At 38.4% G+C, this 11,218-nt stretch overlaps 1 protein-coding gene across 2 annotated transcripts in view; it reads right to left on the reverse strand.

Moving 5' to 3' along the window:
* Positions 1–1,842, reverse strand: part of LOC107569466 (MICAL-like protein 1) — a 28,481-nt gene extending 26,639 nt beyond the window's left edge. For both annotated transcript variants that reach the window (XM_016255568.1, XM_016255567.1), the window contains exon 1: positions 1,286–1,842. In XM_016255568.1, the coding sequence (XP_016111054.1) occupies positions 1,286–1,428 (143 nt within the window). In that variant the 5' untranslated portion in view covers positions 1,429–1,842. The remainder of the gene's footprint in view (positions 1–1,285) is intronic.
* Positions 1,843–11,218: the final 9,376 nt, after the last annotated feature.

An 11,218-nucleotide genomic window follows, 5' to 3' on the forward strand; every position in this document is an offset into this window, starting at 1 on the left:
AAACTACAACGAATGACTCGTTTGGACTACAACGCATATTTTCCGGGATTTGTGATATCACAAATACAGACGAATGGGACGAGACCTGGTTGAGCTGCACTAGAGAAGGCAACGAGTGTTATCACTATGTCGTCCCAAGGCAGACGAACTTAGAGTGGTTACAATCATCCGGGTTTAAATCTCAAATTAATTTGATTTTGACGCAATATTTACACTGAAGCTCGCAGCAGGCGGTAAGGGGCGTGACATTTCCCGACCAGGCACCGAGTGCTGCCAATCACAACACACACTGGCCCAGCTAACCAATCACAGCACATTTCGTATTTCAGAAGGCGGGCCTTCATTTGGTACAGGAACTATTCGAGCCGTTCATGCCAGACTAGGGAAAGAGGTGTTGTAATAATGTAAAATATGTGAAAAATTATGTGTTTTTCGAACAACTTAGTATGAGAGCCTGTTCTAGTACATCCCCAAAACAAAATCAAGAGTTTGTAAAAGAGCATAATAGGACCCCTTTAAGACACTATTGTTAAACCAGCCTTCATTCACCCAGTTTGAAATCCGAAAAATCTATATTGGGAATATGAGTGGCCAATTTCAAATGTAGCTTTAGTCTGAGACAGGTGGTATTTCTAATTTAAAGGGGAATGGGTATTCTTTTCTAAAAGCTAGCTAGCTAATGTTGCATACAAAAACTAGTTTTGTCTGCGTTTAGAATTACACTAGAATACAGATCAAATTTAATTGGTACACTAAAAATATTATTATTATTAAGCCTTCATCTGCTGTTATGTCTTAGAGTTGTAGTAACATTTATTATAAAGTTCATTTTTTTAAATTAATAAACATTTATTTCCTATTTAAATTCACACACATATTGAAATACAGCAGAGGTGGTCACGGTTTAAATGTTTTAATTTGTTCATAACTTTTCATCAACAAAAATGTAAATTCTTTCATCGTACGATTTATATATGTATAAAGAAATTGGGTAACTTGGCATGAACGTTTTTTAAATGATGACTGCATTTCCATTTGGGCTAAACTATTCCCGATGTGAACCAAACTGCGTGTCACTTCCCGTTTATTTCAAGTCACACCTAACAATAGCACAACACAACCTACATTTCCATTAATCATGTAAGGAAACAGTGTTTCCATTAGTTAAAGCTGTCCTGACTTAAGATCGCTAAGATGATGACATTTTATGAGGCATGTAATCTTCAGGGAAGCGGAAAAAGCAAACAAATGAAAGAAGTAACGTTAGTGTCAGAGAAGTGCTCACATGAGATCAGGTCTGTGTTTGTGGATGATGGCACAGAAGGCCAGTCCATCTCTGAAGGATGAAGACATGTTTGTAATGTCCACGTTACTGTAACTTTCACACTGGCTCCTGCACCACTCCTGCAAAGCTTTCAGAGAGCCCATGGTCGAGATTCTAAAATCCACACCTATAGCCTGATCCTGCAATACACACGAAGACCCAAAAGTTCATGAGAGTCCCTCTTCCACATATCTCTGTCCGGTACAGTTAGATCCCGCTGTATGAATTTTAAACGATCCCATTCGATCAAAGTAAGCAGTACGGATTTGACCGTAAGCTAACGTTACTCCAAAGAAGAAGACAAAAATCAGCACACACGAACGGAGTCAAACTCCAACTTCAGTTACAGGCTTGAATGTCCGTCTTTTAAAATGAGACATCAATGATACTCCGATTTGCGGCATTCAATTTCAAAAACGATACATAGTCAAACGCAGGATATTACAGGCCTAACAATTAAATATTCTTTTAAGCGTTGCGTGCACTGACGAATTTGGTGGACAGACGCGTCTAGACGCCTACAACCAAGAGAGGATTTCCTTGCCAAAATAAAAGTCATGTCCAAAATGAATACAAAACAAACCTTGCAAAACGATTTTATTTATTTGTATAGTCTGGATTGATGTTTTTTTTATTATGATGATTATTATTTACGCAAAATAATATAATATAATCGTTTTATCCAGACGTTCATTCTTAAACTATGTCCCATCAAAAACTCATTTTAATACAGATTTTTTTTTTTTTACACCGTGCTGGAATAAACGAAGAGTGAAATGAACAAAACATTTGAATACAAATTGAATGCAAATTATTTATATATTATTAAACGATAAAATTATAAAATATCGTTTAAAAACAATGTTTTATACCAAAACCAACATTTTTTTTCCTAGAAGGGATTTTTTCAAAGGTTCTAACTTATTTATTGTTTGCCAAACAGTTATCTTATAGATCAGCGGTTCAAACCCGTTTACTCACTCACTCTGCATAGTGCATGGCTGTTGTGGGGCAAGGAATGCAGTGAGCGAATGCGGCGGCCGCTGACTTGAGAGCTGGAGCTGGCGCAGAAATAACTGAATGTACACCACCCAGTGGCAAAAAGCCTAAAGGAGCCGTGTTTAAAATGTGTTTTATTTCAGTAATACCATTACATTAAAGTATATCAATTGCTTACATTATTTATATTGTATCACTTTTCATTTTAAAGAATGGATTTATAAATCGATTAATATAATTATAACAACAGCAGCAGCAACAACAACAACAACAACAATACATTGTTTGTTGTTGTTGTTGTTATAGACAAGTTTAATTTTATAGGCTAGCACATTTCATATTCACAATGCTTTACATATAATTAGGCTACATAAAAAATAAAAATCACAAGTAATAATAAGAATTTATTTGGGGGAAAAAAGTATTAAAATAAATAAGAAGGAAAAAAAATAGTAAAGAAATAAATCGATACAGTAGGATGCAGCACAGCATAGGCTACACAGCTCTCAGTTAGTAAATGCAGCTATGAAGGTGTTAAGGTATTAAGGTGAACCCTTGGCATTTCTGACTTGATCATCCTAATGATGAGTGGTCTGTTAGGTCTATATTCAGTGAGCATATCTGCAGTTTATTTAGTTCATAGGCTACTGAGTGATTTATAAACAAGTAAGAGTACTTTAACTGGAAGCCAGTGTAAAGACCTGAGGGCTGGAGTGAAATGTTCTATACATAGAATCCTCTATAAGCTGCTTGTATGTCAATGCAGAAAGTACTCTTACTGACACTGTACTGTTTCTACCAGGGTTTTGCTATCAGTTGCCTCAGAAGGGTCTGCAAATATGCTTGTTGTCAAAGATATAACCTTCATAAATAACACTTTAGTGTTAGGAATTACGTACCTTTTTGACAGAGACAGATCTACTACTTCATGTACTCTCACTGTCCACTTTGTTAAGACTTCTGATTAAAAGGCTGTACACTAACAGAGTGGACATTCTGGCCTAAAGTCAGCCATTACACCATGTCTGAGCAAAAAATAAGGTCACATAAAAGGTTGATCAAATAAAGAGCTGCATGGTTTTTAACAATTTAATTAAAAAAAATATGATTTCCTACTGACTTTTTCCTATTTTGGAAAAATGGAAAGATAAAATAGGTAGAAGGCTTAGTTGGGGACACACGCTTGACTGATCGCACAGACACCATTGGAATTAAGCTGAAATGGATGATGACATCACTGAATCATCAATGTACTGACTTTAGCTGGAAAAATTACTCTGTCATTGTCTTCTTGCATTATTGACAAATTATTTTCCTGTTTGACACTGTAAAGCTGCTTTGACACAACCAGTATTGTATAAAGCGCTATGCAAATAAAGGTGACTTCACTAGAAAAATAGAAATACGATCTTACAGCTTTCATTTGAAGTGGACAATAACTTCCAGCAACCATATCGCCTTGCAGCCCAAGACTGGTTGCCCACTGAAGCTTAGCAGGGTTGAGCCTGGTCAGTACCTGGATGGGAGACCTCCTGGAAAAACTAGGTTGCTGCTGGAAGAGGTGTTAGTGAGGCCAGCAGGGGGTGCTCACCCTGTGGTCTGTGTGGGTCCTAACGCCCCAGTGCAGTGACGGGGACACTATACTGTCAAAAAGCACCGTCCTTCAGATGAGACATTAAACCGAGGTCCTGGCTCTCTGTGGTCATTAAATATCCCAGGATGTATTTCGAAAAGAGTAGAGGTGTGACCTCGGCATCCTGGCCAAATTCCATTGGCCTCTGTCCATGGCCTCCTAACAATCCCCATATCTACTGATTGGCTTCATCACTCTGTCTGCTCTCCACCAATAAACTGGTGTGTGGTGGGCGTTCTGGCACACTATGGCTGCCGTCGCATCATCCAGGTGGATGCTGCACAATGGTGGTGAATGAGGAGATGCCCCCTGACAATGTAAAGCGCTTTGAGTGCCTAGAAAAGTGAAGGCTGTACACTAACAGAGTGGACATTCTGGCCTAAAGTCAGCCATTACACCATGTCTGAGCAAAAAATAAGGTCACATAAAAGGTTGATCAAATAAAGAGCTGCATGGTTTTTAACAATTTAATAAAAAAAAAATGATTTCCTACTGACTTTTTCCTATTTTGGAAAAATGGAAAGATAAAATAGGTAGAAGGCTTAGTTGGGGACACACGCTTGACTGATCGCACAGACACCATTGGAATTAAGCTGAAATGGATGATGACATCACTGAATCATCAATGTACTGACTTTAGCTGGAAAAATTACTTTGTCATTGTCTTCTTGCATTATTGACAAATTATTTTCCTGTTTGACACTGTAAAGCTGCTTTGACACAACCAGTATTGTATAAAGCGCTATGCAAATAAAGGTGACTTCACTAGAAAAATAGAAATACGATCTTACAGCTTTCATTTGAAGTGGACAATAACTTCCAGCAACCATATCGCCTTGCAGCCCAAGACTGGTTGCCCACTGAAGCTTAGCAGGGTTGAGCCTGGTCAGTAACTGGATGGGAGACCTCCTGGAAAAACTAGGTTGCTGCTGGAAGAGGTGTTAGTGAGGCCAGCAGGGGGTGCTCACCCTGTGGTCTGTGTGGGTCCTAACGCCCCAGTGCAGTGACGGGGACACTATACTGTCAAAAAGCACCGTCCTTCAGATGAGACATTAAACCGAGGTCCTGGCTCTCTGTGGTCATTAAATATCCCAGGATGTATTTCGAAAAGAGTAGAGGTGTGACCTCGGCATCCTGGCCAAATTCCATTGGCCTCTGTCCATCATGGCCTCCTAACAATCCCCATATCTACTGATTGGCTTCATCACTCTGTCTACTCTCCACCAATAAACTGGTGTGTGGTGGGCATTCTGGCGCACTATGGCTGCCGTCGCATCATCCAGGTGGATGCTGCACACTGGTGTTGGACGAGGAGATTCCCCCCTCACAATGTAGAGCACTTTGAGTGCTTGGAAAAGCGCTATATACATGTAATGAATTATTATTATTATTATTAACTTGAAAGACATAAGAACCTTTAGTATAATTGTTACATAAAATGTAATAATTGAAACATAATCTATACATTAGAGAGAAGAATTAATTAAATACCCATCAATGTGGGGAAAAAAAATCACTCATAAGTGTTGTATTTATCATGAAAATGAGATACAATCCGGGGACATAGGAAAAATTGTGATATTTGGTGTTTAATTTAGTGTTTAAAATTACTTCAATATGTTTCAAGTTCAATTGTTGTTGAATTAGTTAATTACAGACTGACATCAAATCTCCCTTTTCTGTCAAAAATACTAAAAAAGGCAGTATCCTCTCGGCTATGTTCCTACTTAGAGAGAAATTGTATCTGTGAGGATTTCCAGTCAGGATTTAGGCAGTATCATAATACTGAGACTGCTCTCATCGGAGTTACAAATGACCTGCTCTTATCATCCAATCATGGTTGTATTTCTCTATTAGGGCTACTGGATCTTAACGCTGCGTTTGACACTATCGACCACAACATTCTTCTGAGTAGACTACAAAATTATGTTGGAATTAGTGGAAGTGCATTGGCATGGTTCAAATCTTACTTTACTATCTGACTATAATCAATTTGTAGAATTGATTGAAGAGGTATCATATTGATCACAAGTAGAGTATGGCGTACCACAAGTCTTAGTACTAGGACCGCTGCTTTTCACGCTTTACATGTTACCCTTGGGAGATGTCATCAAGAAACATGGTGTTAGCTTTCACTGTTATGCTGATGATACTCAGCTCTATATTTCTTCGAGGCCCGACAAAACATACCAATTCGCAAAACTAATGGAATGCATAGTTGACATAAAAACTGGCTGACTAATAATTTCCTACTGTTAAATTCTGAAAAAACAGAGGTATTAATTATTGGACCAAAAACCTCTGCATGTAATAACCTAGAACACTGTCTAACACTTCATGGCTGCTCTGTTCATTCTTTGTCATAAGTTAGGAACCTAGGTGTGCTGTTTGATAGCAATATTTCCTTTGAAAACCATGTTTCTAGCATTTGTAAAACTGTATTTTTCCATCTTAAAAATATTTCTAAATTACAACCTATGCTCTCAATGTAAAATGCAGAAATGTTAATTCATACATTCATGACCTCAAGGTTAGATTATTGTAATGCTTTATTGGGCTCTGTGCTCTTAATAAACAAACTCCAGCTGGTCCAAAATGCAGCAGATAGAGTTCTTACTATAACCAGGAAGTATGACCATATTAGCCCGGTTGTGTCAACTCTGCACTGGCTCCCTATTGAACATCGTATACATTTTAAAATCTTGCTAATTACTTATAAAGCCCTGAATGGTTTAGCTCCTCAGTACTTGAGCGAGCTCATATTGCATTATAGTCCTTCATGCCCGCTGCATTCTCAAAACTCTGGCCATTTGATAATACCTAGAATTTCAAGATCAACTGCGGATGGTAGATCCTTTTCCTATTTAGCGCCCTAACTCTTGAATTATCTACCTAACGTTATTTGGGAGTGGTTTGATTAAAGACCCATTTCTTTAACCTGGCATACACATAACACACTATCACATTTCTATAATTCAAATCCATTAAAGGATTGTAAGGCTGCATTAATTAGGTCAACTGGAACCGGGAACACTTCTCATAACACCTGATGTACTCGTTACATCATAAGAAGAATGGTATACGCGAATATTAGTCTGTTTCATTCTGATTCTGAAGTCACCGTAGCCACCCAGATCCAGTCCGTATCCAGTCCAGATGGTTGATCAGCACAGAGATGACCTCTACAGCCCTGAATGTCAGTGGAGACCATGTCAACTAGATGCACCCCAGAGACAGATCCCCTGCGAAGACCTCGTCAACTAGACAGCCATCGGGACAAGACCACGGGAACCAGACAAGTCCTCTGCACAATCTGATCTGTGTTGCAGCCTGGAATTAAACCATGCCATGCTGGTTCCATCTGGCCAGAGGAGAACTGGCTCCCCGACTGAGCCTGGTTTCTCCCAAGGTTTTTTTCTCCATTTCTGTCACTGATGGAGTTTTGGTTCCTTGCCACTGTCGCCTTTGGCTTGCTTAGTTGGGGATGCTTAATTTCTGGCGATATTGTCAGCTTGATCGCACAGACACTATTGGAAGAGAGCTGAACTGGATGATGATGACATCATTGTATAATCAATGAAGTGACTTTAACTGAAAAATTGACTGTTTGTTATTGCCCTCTTGCATTATTGACAAACTATTTTCTTGTTTGACACTGTAAAGATGCTTTGACACAGTCTGTATTGTATGAAGCTCTAATAAAAAAAATTAAGACTAAGACACCTTTAAAATCTATATTTTTCTGCATTTTAAGGCAGTGAGATCATGATCTTTACTGGGGACACAAAGGGCACCAAATACTAAAAAGAAGAATGAGTTTTTTTTATATATAGTATAATGAAGTATAATGAATCAACACTAGAGAGGATAATACAGTTTCAGTGAAATAAGTGCTACAGTAGTTTCAATTAGAGTTTCAATTTGACATTTGGCAAGTAAGGAACCAAAACTCCTCCAGGATGATAGTAGTGATGAAAAAAAAAAAACTTGAGAGGAACCATTCTTCACCGGTGTTGGGTATTTAATACAATTGCTCTTCCCTTTCTTCTACATTCTGTATACCATCTGCATTTCTAACACATTTCACACTGAAAACAAATTGTTTAAACTTCCCGAGGTCCTAAAAAACCTCCACCAGCAGATACTAGAACGGGGGCTATTATAGATAGTGCAAAGTAGGTGCCCTTAGGCTGTAAATATTAAAAAATGGCACCAGTCTATTCTAAATAGGGTTTTATATACAGTATAAGAACATCTCAACTGTTGTCACGACCTATAAAAGAAGGGACCTGGCAGTCAGTGTTCAGAAGGTCATTTGTCAATGGCACGCAAGACCACCATCTTCACCTACAATATTATTTTTGGCTTGTAGGTGGGGGAGCAATGATGTTGGCTGGGTGCTAGAAAATGTCTTGTAGAAATTGTTAGAAAGATTCATTCACACATCAATGAAGTGACTTTAACTGAAAAATTGACTGTTTGTTATTGCCCTCTTGCATTATTGACAAACTATTTTCTTGTTTGACACTGTAAAGCTGCTTTGACACAGTCTGTATTGTATTAAGCGCTAATAAAAAAAATTAAGACTAAGACACCTTTAAAATCTATATTGTTCTGCATTTTAAGGCAGTGAGTTCATGATCTTTACTGGGGACACAAAGAGCACCAAATACAAAAAAAAGTATAATGAATCAACACTAGAGAGGATAATACAGTTTCAGTGAAATAAGTGCTACAGTAGTTTCAATTAGAGTTTCAATTTGACATTTGGCAAGGAAGGAACCAAAACTCCTCCAGGACGATAGTAGAAAAAAAAAACTTGAGAGGAACCAGTCTTCACCGGTGTTGGGTATTTAATACAATTGCTCTTCCCTTTCTTCTACATTCTGTATACCATCTGCATTTCTAACACATTTCACACTGAAAACAAATTATTTAAACTTCCCGAGGTCCTAAAAAACCTCCACCAGCAGATACTAGAACGGGGGCTATTATAGATAGTGTAAAGTAGGTGCCCTTAGGCTGTAAATATAAAAAAATGGCACCAGTCTATTCTAAATAGGGTTTTATATACAGTATAAGAACATCTCAACTGTCGTTTGCATTTATATAGTTTTGTTCAATTCGGTACGCTTTGCAAATTTTAACACAAATTACGATAAAGAGTCGAGGCTGAACGTTTTTGTGCTCCGTGTGCAACGCCGTACTACACAGGCATTAGTAATCAAACACATAGAGCATCGTAACAGACCAAATTAATAGAGCAAAAATCGCCTATTCCAGTGGTTCCCAAACTGGGGGGTGCGGAGCTATGGCAAGGGGGGCACGGCAAGGCTGAGGGATAGTGTACAGTCAGCAGATTTTTTTTTTTAAAGAAACCTCTGCAGGGTGATAAAGACTAGGCTACACTGCGTAATTTTGCCGCTTATCATACGGTCACTTGTCTGATAAGTAAATAGAGCGCAAAATATTAATTTGACATTTTAATTACCTCAACATGACTCGCAGTACCTGCTTGAGTGCTCCGTTGTAGCAATTGTGGTTGTATCAATAACAGACCACTAGATGGCGATATTGAAGGATCAGAGTTGTATTGCAGGCAGACATGTAGAAATATAAATGAACGATGTATGGTTCTGCTCTAAGCATAAAAGTGACCAGTTTGTGAAAGTACTTCCAGTGCCAGGTAAACATAAAGCAGATTATGAATATACTTAAGATTCACAAATACCAAAACAACGTGTCTACACCAGACGCGAGCGGCGCGATGTGACAAAAGCAAATATAGCCCAGTGATGTTCTCTGCTGTGGATGCGGCACGACACGACACATCCATGACAGTAAACTGATTGCGCGTTCTATTCCTGACGAACTCCAGCGCTCTGACACAAAGGACCAGTTCAAATATTCACAAGAGAATCGTGAAAAAATTGTTTCCTCAAAAATATTAAAAAGGTGGTTCACGATTTCACTTTTTTAATGGTAGGTAGTGTCTAATGTTGCTGTTTGAGCATAAACAATATCTGCAAAGTTACGAAGCTGAAAGTTCAATGCAAATGGAGATATTGTCTTTTACAATTCTGGCAGTTTAATGCCTACAAAAACGACTGGTAAGGACTACAACAAGTTACTTCCCGGGTTTGTGACGTAACAAACCCAGATAACACCGCCCTCGGGAAAAGGCAGCAAAGGGGGCGAGGCCATGCTGTACTGCTTTAGAGAAGAGGAAGAGAAAACTAGAGGTGCACGTAAAAATCTATTCATATATGATTTGCGATTCTGTCTTTAATGATTCTAATGGATTCACAAGTTTCAAAATCAATGTTCTAAAGCAGCGTAACCCAGTGATGTTCTCTGCTGTGGATGCGGCACGACACGACACATCCATGACAGTAAACTGATTGCGCGTTCTATTCCTGACGAACTCCAGCGCTCTGACACAAAGGACCAGTTCAAATATTCACAAGAGAATCGTGAAAAAATTGTTTCCTCAAAAATATTAAAGAGGTGGTTCACGATTTAACTTTTTTAATGGTAGGTAGTGTCTAATGTTGCTGTTTGAGCATAAACAATATCTGCAAAGTTACGAAGCTGAAAGTTCAATGCAAATGGAGATATTGTCTTTTAAAATTCTGGCAGTTTAATGCCTACAAAAACGACTGGTAAGGACTACAACAAGTTACTTCCCGGGTTTGTGACGTAACAAACCCAGATAACACCGCCCTCGGGAAAAGGCAGCAAAGGGGGCGAGGCCATGCTGTACTGCTTTAGAGAAGAGGAAGAGAAAACTAGAGGTGCACGTAAAAATCTATTCATATATGATTTGCGATTCTGTCTTTAATGATTCTAATGGATTCACAAGTTTCAAAATCAATGTTCTAAAGCAGCGGTTCTTAATACTGTTCCTCGCGTCCCCCTGCTCTGCACACACTCTGCATCTCTCTCTCTCTCTCTCTCTCTCTCATTCAGCTCAGCTCCAACAATGAACTGTTCCAATTATACACTTATTTTCACATAGATAATATTGAAATAATATTGAATATTGAAAATATTTTTCTTTACAAAAGGGGGGCCAAGTTTGAGAACCACTGGCCAACTCAAACACACAATATTTGATTGAATTTAATTCATACAGGCCTACCTCATGTTGCATGTTTGCACTTTTTGAGAAAAACAATGGCACAATAAAAAAAAGACTTTTCAGGTCTATGTCCAATCCCTCACTTTTTCTAGTTATATAAAGTTTAAAAAATGTTCCTGTA

This window comes from Sinocyclocheilus grahami, unplaced genomic scaffold (genome assembly GCF_001515645.1).
Source record: "Sinocyclocheilus grahami isolate Dianchi unplaced genomic scaffold, SAMN03320097.WGS_v1.1 scaffold1347.1, whole genome shotgun sequence".
NCBI classification, from domain to species: domain Eukaryota; kingdom Metazoa; phylum Chordata; class Actinopteri; order Cypriniformes; family Cyprinidae; genus Sinocyclocheilus; species Sinocyclocheilus grahami.